This window comes from Chenopodium quinoa, unplaced genomic scaffold, assembly GCF_001683475.1.
Source record: "Chenopodium quinoa cultivar QQ74 unplaced genomic scaffold, ASM168347v1, whole genome shotgun sequence".
NCBI classification, from domain to species: domain Eukaryota; kingdom Viridiplantae; phylum Streptophyta; class Magnoliopsida; order Caryophyllales; family Amaranthaceae; genus Chenopodium; species Chenopodium quinoa.
In genome coordinates this window covers 369,354-387,856 of record NW_018745684.1, presented here as the reverse complement: position 1 = coordinate 387,856, position 18,503 = coordinate 369,354, and the positions used below count along the sequence as shown (strand labels likewise).

Sequence of the window (18,503 nt, the reverse complement as noted above, 5' to 3'; positions counted from 1 at the left end):
GATTGTAGGGTGGTTGGGTGGGTTAAAACTTAAAAGTGGTCATTGCCTGGCTGGAAAAGCTAGTTTTTTTTTTTTTTTTGATAAATTTTCCAAAAATATATTCTTGTAAAAAATATTAAATTTGGGTAAAGACCCGTTAATGGCCCATTTCGCTTTTACCTTGACCCTGACCTGATCATGACCCGCAATCAACCCGCCCCACTAATGACCCGCACCGCCCCGCCCAATAACCACCTCTACTTGTGTGATTCTATCTACTATTGAAGGGAGTTGGTAGTTTCATGACAATAATGATGGCAAAGTTTATTTTTTCCTATTCACTTCGTACAATTCATATTTCTTTTGTAGTTACGATGGTGTAACATGACAATTGATACATGAATTGCTTTCAAAATCTTAAATTAAAAGCAGTGCATACACGCATCCACCACAGTTTTGTCAAACAATTATACCTCCTACAATAACCCATGTCCTCACAAGCTTTCAAACTCACAACCTCTCCTTCATCACCACCTCAAAGTCCTTTACTCCACAAACTTATTAACACAAGCGATATTTGTCATCTGTGATGCATCCAAGTGTCATAATGATGGTCACTTAGCTTATTGTGGTCAATCAATTTAATCACTTGATTGGACTTTGATCATTGCCATTTAACTTCCAATCTCTACTAATGACCCATAGACATATCACATATATAAACTCGTCAGTTATTAGATAGTTTAAACAAATTAAAAGTTATACGAACCGTGCACTTGCACAAGCCAAATACAGATTTTCTATTATTAAACATACTAAAGTCTAAAACCCATTCTATAATTGGGGAACAGTAATCTACCCTACAAAATCATTTGAAGACAGATATATTTAGGCCTTATTTGGTTGATGTAAGAAGTAAATTTCCATGAGAAATTCTAATTCATGGGAAATTACTTCCTTTATTAAAATTTCTAGGAATTGCATAAATATGTTTGGTTGTCATGTGAGAATAATCCTAGGAATTGTGAATGGTCAAGGTAGGGATGGGTAAGTAATTTTCCATGTTTTGTGGGAAGTGAAAATTCCCATGAATTGTGACTTCCCCCATTTTTGCTTTTTAATGTCAACCAAACAACATACCTAAAAGGAAATTCATGAGAATTTTGAGTGTTCATGAAGATTAAAGACAACTAAACAACACCTTAAAGTCTAATGTAAGTGGCATAGAGATTGGATGGAAATTATGGAATTAAGGTTGGATCTAGCTCAAACTTAATAATTGCTATTATTTTCTGTAAGAGGGTGTTTTGCATTTGAATTAAGAATAAATAATAATAAATAGGAGCTATAATGCTGTATCTTTTCAGTCTATATCTCCCCATAAAAGTAAACGCTAAAATATAAAAATGTACCCTACGTCGCAAAACATGCGTCTCCATCCATATAATCCTTTTTTGAATTAAAATAAGAAAATACCTATAAATCTCAATTATAGATGAACCTCGGTCTATTTTGTCTTAACCAAATTTAGTAATGTGTTTAAGCTAGCTTACGCACACCCATTCTTTTCCTCATTTTAACATCATATTGATGTCATCATTTTGTTTACATATAATTTACGTTAGAGTATGTTAATCTATACTAATATAATAGAAGGCGTTTCTAAGAACGTCCATGTGTCATGTAGACCCTCTCACTACGCCATATCATCCACTCAACTATTCATTATGCTACGTGACTCCACGCAACTTCTAATTTTACAAATAAGTGTTTTACCACCAAATTATGTGATTTTTTTATGCAATTTTTTGAATACAAAATATTAATATGTAGCAAATGACAATATGAACAACAAATTTAATTACAAGAATGAGTCATAAATTACAATGTATATTAATGATCAACTCCATATTTCCATGTAATAAACCGGGACATCGTCCGGACCCAAAAACTAGTTATTGGATTAATTAGAACACTGTTGTCACCTGCGTATAAAAGCACTTGTAAAATTTTACAGAAATATTGATATAGGAACTTAACTAAACAATGGATTTAAGTTCGGAATTTCAAACGGTTTAATAGCAAAGTGAGTAATTGCGTATAATCCTATTTAATTTAATTGAACGGGTTAGATTAGAGTTGACACGTTCTATCAAAAAGTTCTAATATATGGCAAAAAATAAAAGTTATTATGTTTAACATATTTATGTAATGGCCAAGCAAGTAAAATTATCAACCCATGTTACCAAAATTTTAATGTTATTATTTGATTATAACTTACAACATTATTAGTGGCGAATTGTCGATTAAGGTTAGTGGAAGATTAGAGCGATTTTACAAGTTTGATGGCTAATATTGTTCCTTTTAGTATTATGTATAATAATACTATCATTGATACAAATTTTTAATGAAAGTAAAAGTGTTAGGAATATAGGAAAATATATTATTCTGATATATTTTCCATATAGATTTCATAATATTATATTTAGGATAATAATATATCTTAGTGATATTCTAAGATAGATTTATGGAAGCTTATATGATAGAGTTTATATTGTGTAGGTTATCTTTTGTAGGTTATAAATAATAGTCAAGATCATCAATACAATTCAAGCTATTCTCTCATAAATAATTTGTCATGGTATCAGAGCAGGTTAAATCTTGGGACCGTTCACACAAATACTCCCCCTGCCGGTGGGTTAGAATATTAAACCCACCGGTGGGATTCATAAATTTGCTTCCGCTATGCAATAGTATTGCTCTTTGAAATTTCTATTTTTTTATTTAATCCTTTTTTTTTGGAATAACCATGTGATACGTGGGTTATTATTGGTGTATGTGATCAATATGAATGATCATATGTGATTTGGTTAGGTTGTAGTGTTTGAGTGTGCTTCCTCCATTATTGCATCTCCATGGAGATGAAGAAAAGCCACGTTTGGCGTATTATTTATTATTTAAAAAAAAGAAATGCAAAAGACCACGGACACCAGCGAAGGGCCTGGCAAAGATCACGGACACCAGCAAAGGGCTGTGGCAAAGAAGATTACGGACACCAGCAAAGGGCCGTGGCAAAGATGACCACGGACACCAGCAAAGGGCCGTGACAAAAGACCACGGACACCAGCAAAGGGCCGTGAAAGAAGACCATGGACACCAGCAAAGGGCTGTGGTAGCAAAAGTTCGTTTTTTTTTAAATAAAAAAATTGAAGGCGACATCAACATAGTAGTGCAACTCAATCGACTTCAACAAAGTGCGACTTTCCAATCGTAACGTTCGTGTTACTGCCGTTACGATTGCGGGAGGGTGTTAGGAATATAGGAAAATATATTATTCTGATATATTTTCCATATAGATTTCATAATATTATATTTAGGATAATAATATATCTTAGTGATATTCTAAGATAGATTTATGGAAGCTTATATGATAGAGTTTATATTGTGTAGGTTATCTTTTGTAGGTTATAAATAATAGTCAAGATCATCAATACAATTCAAGCTATTCTCTCATAAATAATTTGTCAAAAAGGGTCTTATTATTTAATCCTGCAAATCAGCAAATTGAGTACAAGGGCGGTATGTAAAATAATAATCTCCTGTTTCTATTTGTTTCATAGACTTTAAATTTTCTTACAGTAAAAAAAAAACTTCAAATAAAAAGAAAATATCAAAGTCGGATAATAATTAATTAACAAAGAATTAACTTTATTAAATCACGCTTTATTGTGATGATGATGCCTCTTTTTAGAAGTTAACATCAAAGATATCAGCATCCTATATTCTGTTAATAAAGTGATCGATCTGATGCGAACTATCTATTTTAATTTACAGCTGCTACTTAGCTTAGGGTTAAACTTTTTCAAAGAATCACTATATCATTCCTCAAGCGTCAAAATCTGATCCCTTTTTATGGGCTCTATATTACTAGCGGCTCATTTCCATTTGAATTCATGATTAGATTATATAGAAATATTTAATACTTTGATAATCACAGTTAAAAAGATTTGTCTATCTTTACCTGTCATTTATACTGTAGATCAAATTTAATCATCCACGCCACAATTCGGAACACAAATATTGTCAAAATTTATATAATGCATGCATTATCAAGTGAATGACTTATGTTCGATATTAAATTTAAAAGAGAAGCAATTGTGTAAGACTCAATTTTTAATTACTTTTCTCCTATAATGTACAAAAAAAAATTAGGGAAGGAAATGTACCCGTGGATTTTAATTACTTCTTTGTACCCTAGATCTATAATGTTATCTGCAATATACATTATGACCATATGAACACACCAATGTTGCAAAATATTGGCTTTTAAGGAAACAATTATTGTGAGATGGTGAATAATGCTAATGTGACTCTACATAAGACTTTCTCTGTATATGTTTAGTAGATTGTTAGTAATTATACTATTCACGTTAATTTGAATGAAGAGAATATCAATTGTTTTACAATAGATTTGAGATTGGTCTCGATCTCTTGTACGCATTAATATATACATTATATTTTCTTTTTTTGAGAAAAACATATGCATTATATTACTCGGTAATTGAATGAAAAATACATAACCGACCACAGAAAACATGATTTGTTGGCTAATTAACATAATTATCATCAACTAAGTGTCTCCTCGTATATAATCCTTCCATTAAAAGAAACATAAAATTAAAGCTGGTCCTACGTGCATAATATAGAGCCAAAAATAATGTCAATTATATAAATTGATGCATGGGCATTTAGATATATCAGCTGGTTTTTCATAACATTATTTGCATAAATTTGGAGAGACCGGCAAAGAAAATATTTCCCCACATGTATATGTCTTATATGACATTGAATCACGGATATTAGTTTCTTATCAAAATTTAGGATATATAACTAATTTAACATTTTTGTTTGCAACTTAACTATCAATTATATTCTTTGATTTTTGATTCATATTCTCCAACCATTTTTTCTCAACTTATCAATTCTTGTTGGTGTTTATATTATATTGTGGACCCATACGTATTATGCACGGTTATATTGGGTATAACTGTATAAGAGCAATTATTATTAGTATTCATATTATATAATGAAATGACTATGTACCTAAAATTGTTTAGTTGTTGTTTGGGTCCAATTTACTTCAATTGGACCGGACCACAAATGATTCAATTGCAAGCCCAAAGGAGGATCAACCCTCTCTCAAGTCATGCCAAGTCAGTCAATGAAAATTATACCCTACATCCTAGTGTAGGATGGTCTACCTACACCCCCTGATGCTACGCCGTTTTGTAGCTTGCGGGGAGTACTCACAAGCTAATTCATGCTTCAATTCTTTCCTTTTTTTATTTATTTTTTTAATTCCTTGTTTCTTATTATTCAAGCTATGTATATAAATGATTTTAAATCCAATATTTTCTCTCTCCTCAATTGATCAATTTCCATTTTTCTACCTACATTCTCTCTAGTTAATTCATCTTCTTCATTTGATTTTATACTAATTTTGCCGTTTATTTTTCCTACGATTTTGATAATTGTTGTTGATCATCAATGGCTGATTCTTCATCTGCTAATTTCGATCGTGATTACGAAAGTGGGTTTCCGTCTTCTAGAGTTCGATTGATTGATTCGTTTGTTCATCAACAATGTGAGTAATTACAATCATAATTTTGTAATTTTTATCATCAATACATTGTTGTGTTATAATGCTCTGTTTATTTCAACTTAATTTATGTATTATTATTCTTTTCGTTGCTTCAATTTTCAAAATTTGATTATGATTATGATGAACGTTTTTGGATTGTTCATACTTTGTTATGAATATTTCGCTGCTTCAATTTATTTCATTGCTCTATGTTTGAAAATTGCGTGATTTTGTTTGTATGCTTTTATTTATTTATTTATTTTTTGGATCATTTTTATATTTAAAATTAATCAATTATGTGTTATCATTTGTACTTCTTAATTTTTTTATGTCATATATGATTATTTGTTTTTACCATTTTTTCTTGATAATATTATGTGTCAAAATTTTCCACATTGATCATGTGCAATTTTGCTATTGAACATTGTATTTGTTAATTATTGTTCATTTTTGAAACATGTTATGTTCATTTATAATTGTATATTAAAACTTTGTGCAATGAGAAAAAAAACTGATATTTCATATCTTGCTAAGGTTTTGATCTTATCTGTTTATTTAAGTGTTTGAAATTGAACATTTATATATTTTAATATGATCATTTAACTTTTATTTGAAGGCGAAGGATTTAGTGTTTAAAGGATTTAATATGATCATTTTTTGAAACTTGTTATGTTCATTTATAATTGTATATTAAATTGTCGTGCAGTGGGAAAAAAAGCTGATATTTCATATCTTGCTAAATTTTTGTTTTTCTTATCTGTTTATTTAAGTGTTTGTAATTGAACATTTATATATTTTAATATGATCATTTAATTTGTTTTGCAGTCGAAGGATTTAAATATTCCTATAAATAAAAGTGTTGCTGGTGTTTCTGCTGCTCAAGCTCAATGTAATGTTCCTATAAATAAAGGTGGTGCTGGTGTTAAAAATGATGCTCAAGTTAATCCAAGAGTACTAATGCGTCTACAAAATCTCAAACTAGATATTTTGTTCCACCCGTAGTTCTTGGCATTGTTCCAACTTCAACTCAGGATTGTTCAAACTTCAATCCAGAAATGTTTAAACCCCATTCCAGAAATGTTCAATCGACAAATGTTTAAGTTATTCCTCCCACGGTTCCAATAAATGATCAAGGTGCTCTTGTTCAAAGTTCTTCAAGTGTTAAAGACATAAGAATTTGTTTCTATATAATACCTTTTTTAGTATATTGTTTTTTTTTTTAAAATTCAACATATGTAAATGATTATTTATCAATTTGAAAATGAACAAAAGTAAAGAACCAACAACCAATTCATAAAACCTAAAAATTATATATTTTTTTCATACAAATAAAGATTAAAATGAAATATCAATTCCAATAAATTTTTTTAACAAATAAAATCTATAAGTCTATTTTCCTCCAAAAAAAATCATCTATAAAACTATATACTTCCTTCGTTTTCTTTTACTTGCAACACACCTTTTAGGCACGCAATTTTAGGAGATGATTAGTGAGGGTAAACGAGCTAATTTATCAATATAATTTTTACACGAAGATTAGAATAGGGTTAAGTATCATTTGTAAAAATTATAATGAATAATTTATCCGTTTACATTACATAAACCCGACCTCAAAACACGTGCCACAAGGCTGTGTTGCAAGTAAAAAGAAACGGAGGAAGTATAAGATATGATCATATACACATTCATTAATGAACATATACACTTTCCTAAATGAACATATAACATGTACTATTCATTTGCAAACTTCCTTGCTTATCTTCTATTTAACCTATATTTAGTGTTTTTCTTCAAATAGCATCAGTTCCGCATCCTTGCTTCCTAATTTGGTTCACCTGTTGAACAAAATGAATTAACAAATGTTAATTATTATATACACTACTTTATAAATGAACAATATATCTTACATTATTGTACATTTATCACTTTTACACTATTTGGTTTCAAATCACAAATCTAACTCTCATTAAGTTTAGTAGTGAATGTTTCTATATGCTTCATAATGTATACTCCGCAGTTTGTATAATCAGCGTTGTTAAGCCATTTTATCTTCTCCAAAACAACTACGTATTCTTCAATTCCATGTGCAAATTTATATCAAATATGTAACTTTGGACATCACTACAATATAGCTAGATTAGTTGTAAGATATTAGTTTTAATGCATACAAATGAACATTATCAATATTATACATGAGGATAATGTATAAAAGAAATGAACATTCGTTATTTAGGCATATAAATATATATGTAAACTGAAATGAACCAATATTAACATATATTTTAAAATGAACATTACTTTATATGTAAATGAACATTATGAATTTCATAAATGATCAAAAGATTTGATAGAATAAATAAGTCAGTTTCTCAACTCAAATGAATGATTATTTATGCATTTCATAAATGTGCATAACATATCATAAAAATGAACATTATTTATTTAGGCATATAAAGTCAAATATAAACTCAAATAAATTCAAATATACAAATGAACATTTATAATTCTATATATGTTCGTATATTAACTCGGAATCGTAGAAATGTTAACATCTATACCATAAGACTTTTTAATATCTTTTAAAAGTTCTAGATCTACAACTTGAGACTTTTGTTCGTTGTTTTTTTTTTTAAAAAAATTTTCTACTCTTGTTTAAATAGGTTTTTGAAATAATACTTACGTTTCTTCAGACTATGCCTTGTTATGTTCAACGAACAGGATTCTTCTCTGAATCCTCATTCTCTTTATCTCTCTAATTCGAAATATATTTTTCGGTTCTGTAAAAAAAAAAAACACAAAACATAGTAGATTTTAATGATTTTTGCATAAAATAGTTCTAATCAAGTTAGATTATGTTTCTGAACATGTAATTTCAAAATGAAATACGTAGTAGAAAAAATAGGTTCATACAAAATTTTTTAGTAAAATTACTTACTCTTTCTGTGAATGTTGTTGCGATTGTTGAATTTCTTCGCAAATGTAGACATTTGAAGGAATTTAGCAATATTTTGAAGCAATTTCGTAGTATTTTGAAGCAATTTCGTAGTATTTTGAAGCAATTTTGGTTCATATTTTCTGGTTTTGATGAGAGAGAAAGTCTAGAGAAATGAAGAAGAAGGTTTTAGAGAGAATGGTGGGTAGTTACAGTAGGTTAGTGGGTTATGGGATGTGGGTAACATGATAAACGCATCATTTAGAGGGGGGTGTAGGTATCCCTACCTACACTAGGGTCTAGTGTATACCAATTAGTCAGTCAAAGGCCAAGTCAATATGGCAAGCCCATTTGACCTCAAAGCCCGCTTATTCTATTTGAACAAGGTATAAAAGCCTTCTCTCTCTCTCTCTCTCCATTCATTCACAATTAGCCTCAAGCAATTAATTCTCTTGCATAACTTTCTCTCTTTAGAGAACACTGTACGGATTTCGGCATCGGAGGGGCCTTGCTTGGCACAACCCCCGTGGTCAGATTAGTGTGTTTACTGTGCAAGAAACCCTCGCCCCAATCATCACTTGGGCCGAGTCCAGTCTTCAGCCCACAAGAAAGGTCCAGACGAAGGACCCATGGTCTTCATCCGAAACAGTTGTCATTTGAGTTTTTGCACATAATATATCATAACTAAACTTTGAATTTCTTTAAGAATTCAAGCAAGTATATCCTTTGTGCGGTGATTAGTGTTGTAAAAGTGGTGTCTAAAACAAAAGTCGACAGAAATAAACAACAAAAGCAAAAGAGGAAATTCGGTGTGGCGTGATCAATCACTGCCTTTGAAAACGAATTTTCGGCGCCACCGGGGTGCACAATTGTAATCGTCGGATCTTCCCCTAAGGTTACACACCACTCTCACACTAAGGCACTTTAGAGTAAGAGGTAGAGTCTATGAAAACTTATGCCCAAAGAACAAAAGTTTTTAGCTTGTGTTTGATATATTTCCAAGTATATATCAAATCAGAAAAATCATCCTTCAATTTATAATGATGGATGGAGGAAGATAGAAGATCATAGAGGAATATTATCATCAATGGAGGAATAAAATCATAATAAACATAGTGAATTAATCACCATAAACAACCTCTTAAATGGGGGGTTACAAGAAATCAAACAACAAGAAGAATCCAAGGAAGTCGTTGGAGTCCAACAGACGAGTTCGCGCCCGGTCGGGCGGACACTCTTCTTTTTTCAGACGTCCTCTCGCACCCGGTCGGGCGACGAAGCTCCCGAAAATTACGACTCTTCTCGCGCCCGGTCAGGCGGTGCTCGCCCGGTCGGACGCCCGGATCAGACTTCTTTCAATTTCCTTTCTTTATTCCAACAATTGGTGTGTGCAGTTAATGAATTTAACTACTCCGTCTAAGACTACTCATTGTTATGGCTGATATAGTGATATAGCTAGTTCGCGCCCGGTCGGGCGAGCACCCTAACAAAATCTGGGTTGCTCTCGCGCCCGGTCGGGCGAACACTCCTCTTTTTTCAGACGTCCTCTCGCGCCCGGTTGGGCGATGATAAGTGGTTTATTTAACCACTTATTATGGTGATTTTAACCCGGTTTTTTTAATCTTTTCCCCTTTTTCTAGCCCCTTTGTATATAAAGCTTACATTTTGGCTTTGCCCTCCCTTTGTGTGTTTGTGTACTTGACTTGCAGGTGTAGGTGAAGTTTTGGCACAAGAATAGTTCTCGAAGGGTTTAAGATGGAGCAAGAATGAAGAGGGAGAGGCCGCTCCTGGAGGAGCGGGCGCTCCTACCAAGTTTACACGATTCTGCCATCTTTCAAAGTTTGGCAGGAGCGGACGTGCGGTTCCTTCAGAGTGGGCGCTCCTGATATTGGCACCATGCCACTTTTTGAAGCAGGGAGGAGCGGGCGTGCACACCCATAGGAGCAGGCGCTCCTCCCATATCGAGTTGAATCTACCTCCATCTAAGAATATTAGGAGTGGGCGCTCCTCCCTATTGGCTTGAATCTGCCACATGTTGAAGAACAGGGGAGCAGGCGTGCAAGATTATGGAGCTGGCGCTCCCGACTGGAGGAGCGAGCGCTCCTGACTGGGAATCCGGGTTACTTTTGACGGATTTCCCTATGTAATTCGAGGAGTATAAATAGTACCCCTTTAGTTCATTTTAAATGAGACAGCAGTAGCATAGTTCTTCGCAACTTTCTCTTAGTTTGGAACAATCACCTTTGGTATTTTAGCTTAGAAATCCTCAAATTAATCATTGTAGTAGCAAGTTTCAAAGATTATTCTCAAGATTCAACATTTGTACTCAACATTTGAAGCTTCAATTAATAACTTCTTTCACTTTTCTCTATTTAATTTCTGATTTCATTTTGTTATTGCATGTCATTTAAATCTTTTTAGTTCTTGATAATTTGTTCTTGGAGGGTCATGTCCTTTTTCTTGTGCTTCAAAGAATTACGGTAGTCATTCCAAGGGGGAGGGAATTTCTCCAAGAGAACATTGGCTTGAAGAGTCTCACACATCTTCATGCCTTCACCAAGGATTTCGGTCACCATGTTCTCATAGTCAAGAGCTTGAGTCATGATAGGCTTCTCATCATCCATTTTGAAGTTGATCCACTTGCCCACCACGTACTTCTTTTTCCCGGCATCATTTGCTCCATATTTCTTCTCCAAAGAATCCCATATAACCTTGCTTGACCTGAAATTGACAAACAAATCAAACAAAGTGTTGTTCATGTGGTTGAGGATATGGCCACGAACAAGCTTGTTGTCCTTCTCCTTCTTCTTCAAGGCTTCCATTGTGGCCGCCGGAATTGCTGCTGTAGCGGTTTTAGCAGCTTCTTCCGCATTCTTGAGAGTCTCAATAACGTCTTCATTCAAAACATAATCTACTTCCAATTGTTCAAAGAAGATTAGTAACTTTTGTGACCATCTCTTATAGTTGTTACCATCAAGAGGTTCTAACTTAGAGACCATCAAGAGGTTCCAACTTAGAGAGGTCGGGAAGAGTCTTGTTCATAATACTATTTGCAATAGACATTCTTTTTCAAAATTGTTGTAAAAATGGTGTCTTAAACAAAAGTCAACAAAAATTAGCAAGAACAAAAGCAAAAGAGGAAATTCGATGTGGCGTGATGAATCATTGCCTTTGAAAATGAATTTCCGGTGCAATCGGGGTGCACAATTGTTATCGTCGGATCGTCCCCTAAGGTTACACACCACTCTCACACTAAGGCACTTTAGAGTAAGAGGTGGAGTCTATGAAAACTTATGCCCAAAGAACAAAAGTGTTTAGCTTGTGTTTGATATATTTCCAAGTATCAAATCAAAAAAATCATTCTTCAATTTATAATGATGGATGGAGGAAGATAGAAGATCATAGAGGAATATTATCATCAATGGAGGAATAAAATCATAATAAACATAGTGAATTAATCACCATAAACAACCTCTTAAATGGGGGGTTACAAGAAATCAAACAAGAAGAAGAATCCAAGGAAGTCGTTGGAGTCCAACGGACGAGTTCGCGCCCGGTCGGGCGGACACTCTTCTTTTTCAGACGTCCTCTCACGCCCGATCGGGCGACGAAGCTCCCGAAAATTACGACTCTTCTTGCGCCCGACTTCTTTGAATTTCCTTTCTTTATTCCAACAATTGGTGTGCTCAGTTAATGAATTTAACTACTCCGTCTAAGACTACTCATTGTTATGGCTGATATAGTGATATAGCTAGTTATAATATGTATTGAAGTAAAATATATCGTCCAAGGCTTCATTCTCTTGATGAACTTATTTCGACTATTTAGAAGCTCAACATCTTTTTAACAATATACGATAAGAATATAAAATGAAACCACTTCAATTTTCCAATTAAAGCAAGTCATAATTTTATCTCCATACTTTATGTAGTTATATCATAGATACATTAGATACTACGCACCATAACCTAATTAAGAAAAAACATAGTCGTATCTAGTGGTTTGACTAATCGCACAAACACCTAAATCATGAGTACATGCTGTGTATTATCATAAATCCATTAGTTTTAGAGATGGCGCTGAAGAACTTACAAACATATTCTTTAATAATGTCAATTATCAACCACATGTATCATTAATTACAAAAAAAAAAAAAAAAAAAAAAAAAAAAAAAAAAAACCCAAATCCTAATATTTTTCATGGCATAATTTTACATGCATGTATGTTTCCTGTTATTCCTTGGTATATAATCATTAAAGAAACAATAGGTAATGGAGCAATGGACCATGAAACCCGTGCAATGGGCAACCGCGCTCTAAGATCATCATCATCATGCATGTTTTCAGTGGCGGATCCAAGATTTCCGAGATAGTGTGTCACCATCAATTATTGATCATTTGTGAAAGTATAATTTTTTTTTTCCATGTCTTGTTTATAATTAATTTCAATCCAAAAATTATATATATATATATATATGTATATTTCACCAAATTGATTTTAATCCAAAAATAGGACACAAAAATACATACCACAACCAAATACAGTACTTAAGAATTCAATTTTACAAGTCGAAAATACTACAAATAACATGTTATAAACAAATGGTACAATAAAATTATTATATTGAATTAACTTTATGATTTTTTAGTTAATTGATAAGCTTTATGGGGAAATATTAAAATCGGTTGTACAAATATAAGATATAAAAAGGGAAAAAAAATTATTAAAAAATTATACAAAAAAAAGTGAGATAACTTAAGAGACCAGTTATTAAATATAACTGGTCTCTTTAATGAAAAAAGAAAGTAGCGCAAAACAATTGCGAAATGCAATAGCAGCATCAAAGAGACCTCTTATATAAATAACAGATCTCTTTAATATTTAAGTAGCAATAATAGCAGCATTAAAGAGATCTCCTACCTTAATAAGAGGTCTCTTTGATGTTGTTTGTTGTTACCAATAGCAGCATCAAAGAGATCGCCTATCTATAATAAGGGGTCTCTTTGATATTTTATTTAAAAAAAAAATACTGTGTCACCGGACCCACTATGACTAAAGGTGGGTCCGCCCCTGCATGCTTCCTATCCTATTTGAAAGGGTGAAATATTCCACGAGTCTTACTCATATGGTTCATGAACAATAGCAATATTGAGTAATTTTTGTATGATTAAATACTAATTAAGCTATTATTATAATGTAATAAGATGGCATTGATTTAGATTTAAGGGATATATTTATGTCACCCATTACTTGTATAGCACTTTGGGGGCGCAGTTGATCCATCGGTACCTTATTAATTAATTTTTGATCTCTAAAAATAGTACATGGAGACCCACATTGCCCACCAATTCTATGTACAAATGTACAATACAACACTTTGTGTCCATCTTTTCTCCCATATCTGATAACATACCAAGTAGTATTTGTGCTCCACCACTATTACTCTCCCTCCTAATTAATAATTCACAAATTAAAGGATGTACATTGTCCTTTTTACATCATTTTAAATTTAGACATTTAGTTCTTAATTCCATGATAAATCTTTACATATATTAGCATATTACTCATTTCATTTGATAATGTGCTTTGGTTTTATTTGAGTTTTCATGGTGTATGAAAAGACATTTTGTTTCTAACATTAGTACCAATCAATACGCTAGTAACTAATTTTGAAATTGGTTCCAACATGTAACCAATTTTAGAACAGGTACCTAATTTTAGAATGACTATTGGAGTATCCTAAATAAGTTCAAAACTTGAGAATGGAAACTAGTTATGACTGGGTCCAAAATTTTAGAATTGAACTGAAATGGGTCCTTATATAATTCAAACCCGATAATTCTTTATCGACTTCGAGATCAAGGGACTGTTTTGTTCACCTTATTTTCACTTATTTCAATTCAGATAAGTTAAGATAAGTTCAATTCAGGAAAAATAAATTCAATTCAGGAAAAATAAGTTCTGATAAGGGCTACCCAAGTTAAAATTACAACTAAAATAAGTTTTAATAAGTTTAGATAAGTTCAGTTAAGTTCAGATAAATTAAGTTAAATTCTAATAAGTGAAAATCAGATAAATAGAATACACCCTAAAAAAGATATACTAATAATATCTTTTGCAAGACCTTTTGGAACATGCTTTGCTGTTGAAATATGTAGCTTAAAGTAAATTAAGTAGGACTACTTGACTAAGATTATTCATAGAATCAAATAAATTATAAGCGAATGCCTCAAAAGTCAAAATGTAAGTATAACTATTTTGAAGTTGAAGTTACTTTGAAACTACTACGTATTATATTGAGATCGATCATCTAACAACTTGCATTATTATTTAATTTCTTCTTGTGGTTAATTAAGTCTTAAGAAGTTGCCAAGCTACATACGCAAAATGTTTATTATTTCACCCATCATTAATTTTCTAGCAAGTCTTTTAATGATTATTAATAATACGTACAATACTTTCATTTTTTTAAAAATAAAAAGTCAATAAACTAAGAATAACAATGTATTGGATGGAGTAAGGTTTTAGTATGTAACTATGTACAAGACATTATTAATTATTAATTAATAGAAAAGTGTACAAAATGTAAACAAGAATGTAGAGGTTGACTAGCCAAAGACGAGCCGACCACATGATGATTATCTTTAGTTTGTTGAATCATGCGCTTTTTCTATCTTTTAATCGTGAAGTACAATTATTTAGGCTTTTGCACATTAATATTGTGAACTGATCTCCATGTAAAGTGAGTTAAGAATTGCTATCAAATACATGTATCTAATTAAGATTCTTTTAAATTTTAAGCCCATAATAGAGAGTATGTACTTGATGATTTTATTGTTCGGTAAAACATAATTGAATAAATAAAATTTATATCATTGTAGTAATGTACTCGTAATATTTACTCTGTATTGATTTATATTGAAAGAATATAAAGGTAGTGGTGTGATTCCCATCACATGCATAACCGTTGGTCATCAAATTATAGTTGAAGAATGTGGAGGTCAACATTGAGCTCTTTAAATTGTAACAATTTTTAAATGTATTCAAATAATTATATAATAATAATTTTATAATTTAAGATAAAAGTCTAATAATATAAATCTAATTAAGAAAATTTATACTAATAACTGTTCCATTTATTTAGGCTATGAAATTTAAAAAAAATATGTGTCTTGAAAGTTTAGAGTGAATGGAAGGATGTTTGAGTGCTAAGCAATGTCAAGATATCCATTTTGGAATTCTCACGTTAACCGCTGTTTAATAGTGTTGATATATGAATTGAAGTTGATATGAGATGATAAAATTAAGAATGTACTAGTAATTTTGCACATAAAGTCTTAAATATGATGTTATATAATTATATTAATACAAAGTTATCTCTAATTGAATTTTCAATATCACTAATTGTTTTAGGGATGATACTTTGAAAAAGAGAGTTTGGGATCGGGTGACCATGCATGTAGGTTGGGGGCCTTGGGGCAAGTTATTGTAAAGGACTTAAGGAGTAGGATGGTAAGAAAAATGTACGAAATATATATTTGTATTAGAAAATAAAGGGTAAAGAAGTATATGAATGGGTGCGAAAAATGAGTGCAGTTTTGTAGTATGTATGAGTATTAAAAAAGACAGGTATTTTAAGACCTCATTAAAAAAAAAGAAAAAGTTCGATAAGTCTTGAGCATTATTTATGATTAACTTATTCACCAACATATATCAAAAAGATGAACAATACAATTGAGTTTGCAATGAAGTTCTATTCAAGTGTTAAATTGGCCAAACAAAATTCTTATCTCTATGGTCTATACTTTTATCTACTAATCAATTCTTTTTTCTTATCACAAACATTTATTTGACCCTTATTATAAAATTCTTTTAATTAGTTAATTACGTATAGCATTATCGAAGTTATAACTCCAAATTAAATGAACACAAAGCAAATTAATTAAATCACCGAAGAATGAAATATTGGGATGACAATAATATTTCATATTCATCGTAGACCCAATGTAAAATCGGCTTAAGGTAATTGATGAACACAAAAGTCTAATTTGTTGACAAATCCTTAAAGAGTGCACATGGTTTGCCTGCGACACACAGGCGTCAATATGAAATCTACCACATCTTTTTGTTGCAGTGAACCTTCATGGTGGTGTGAAGATTGTGTTTTCCTCTGTTTTTTTATTTTATTTTTATTATTAAGATTATAAATTATTTAGAATTATTTTGGCTACTTATACTCCTTCGAAGCATATTATATATAAAAATAATAAAAATAAAATAAGTATATTGATTATTGACAAAAAACTAGAGAGGGTAAAATGGTTGATATAAGAGAATAAGTTGGCATAATTCTGAAATCGGTCTTAAGTTACTTGTTAATTGTTATTAATTGGAATAATTAGTCCTTGAACCTTGATATATAAATCCTTATCACGGGGTATTACTTTCTCTTTTGAGAATGAAGCAATTTAAAGAATCTTAATGTCGTAGTGAACTAGTGATGCTAGTAGTCTAATCTAATGATCATTTTTCTATATTGTCTTCCTCTAAGCATACCACCTTCATTATGTCAAATCGGTCACATATAACAGTGATTTGTGGGATTTAAATGGACCATAAAATGAGAATTTAATTTGATTGATAGATACTAAAGGCAATTAAGGCATGCATCTTAAAACATTGCATGGACTAGTTGAATGATTGACATTCAATGCGAATTTCAGACGTTATTTTTTTTTTTTAAAATGTAAACGGAATTTTCACACTTATGGGAGTTAAATGAATTTATGTTTATTCCAAGTTTTCTCCTGGCATCTTATCTTTTAAATAAATGTTAGACATGTATGTGTCCAACACTCCAACATATAATAAAACAAGTGTATTGCAAATAAGTTGTATCAACAGTGTGATATTTTATTACTTGCGCTACTTATTACTTATACTTGTTTTAATTATATGAATGTATTAAGCATAATTTATATACGGAGTACACAATTTTTTTTTAAAAAAAAAAAATTCATTTTTTGTGATTTGAAAGATGCAGGAGGTGGTAAAAATATGAATAGAATACCATAAAATCACATCCTAACCACTCAAGTTGTCGTCAACAAATTCTAACCACCCAATTGTTATGATTCGTAGTCTAGTTGATAAAGACTTAGTATGGAGTACATGCATGTATATTTTATGGTAGTAGTAGGTTTATAAATCTAATATCATATCACTAATAAATAAAGTCGGTCTCGCAGTCAGGACACGAGACAACGACACTTGTCATTTTAGTTTTTAGTTTTTAGTCAAGTATCGCGTTGTGTAGGCGACAAATGGGTATTATTGTGACACATTTGTGGCTAAGTAAGCGATTTTTTGATAGATTTTTTAAGATAAAAATGTAATATAGATTTTTATTATCGGTATACTTCTAATATTTCATATATACAAAATTAATCATAACTTTAAATAAATATCCTATAACCGGTTTTATTTTTAATATAAAATTCGTTTCAAAAAGTTCTTTAAAATAAGATTCATTTATAATATATTTAAGAAGATGAAACCCGTGCGATACAAGTTTTGTTTGTATTTTTTAAAAACAATTTTTTTTGTATGTAGATAATAAAATGTGTTATTTTATTCATTCAAACTTTAAATTCTCATTCGTCAATTTAGCTTATGTGGCATTTTAAGTATTTAATTCTAAAAGAAATTACAAATCTCTTATTTGATTGGCTATAACTAAATTTGTAATCTTACATGGCGCGTTAAGAAAATTAAATCCTACGTGGCTCACTAAAAACTTGGGAAAAAATGCCCCTTTATATATACTAGTACATACCTCTGGGCATTGCCCCGGGTTCCCTCCATAATATATATCCTTATGTTTTAAAAAACCTTACATTAATTGGCTACTTATAAAATAATTATAAGAAATAATGATTTTTTCAAAAGGCA

The 18,503-nt window shown here is 31.3% G+C and overlaps 1 protein-coding gene and 2 long non-coding RNA genes across 3 annotated transcripts; 1 reads left to right on the top strand and 2 right to left on the bottom strand.

Moving 5' to 3' along the window:
* Positions 1–5,134: 5,134 nt before the first annotated feature.
* LOC110717699 lies at positions 5,135–6,806 on the top strand. The gene is made up of 2 exons (XR_002510769.1): positions 5,135–5,623; positions 6,446–6,806. It is a non-coding gene; the product is annotated as an uncharacterized LOC110717699 (long non-coding RNA).
* Positions 6,807–7,338: 532 nt separating this feature from the next.
* On the bottom strand, positions 7,339–8,864 carry LOC110718281. Its single transcript, XR_002510890.1, has 3 exons — positions 8,556–8,864; positions 8,301–8,397; positions 7,339–7,455 (listed from the first exon to the last, which is right to left on the bottom strand). It is a non-coding gene; the product is annotated as an uncharacterized LOC110718281 (long non-coding RNA).
* A 2,105-nt stretch (positions 8,865–10,969) lies between these two features.
* Positions 10,970–11,551, bottom strand: LOC110717468. The gene has a single exon (XM_021896183.1). The coding sequence runs from the start codon at positions 11,549–11,551 to the stop codon at positions 10,970–10,972; it is 582 nt and encodes a 193-aa protein (XP_021751875.1).
* Between the last annotated feature and the right edge of the window lie 6,952 nt (positions 11,552–18,503).

Coding starts and splice junctions, on each gene's coding strand:
- LOC110717468 (XM_021896183.1), bottom strand. CDS start 11,551: ATGGTCTCTAAGTTAGAACCTCTTGATGGTAACAACTATAAGAGATGG.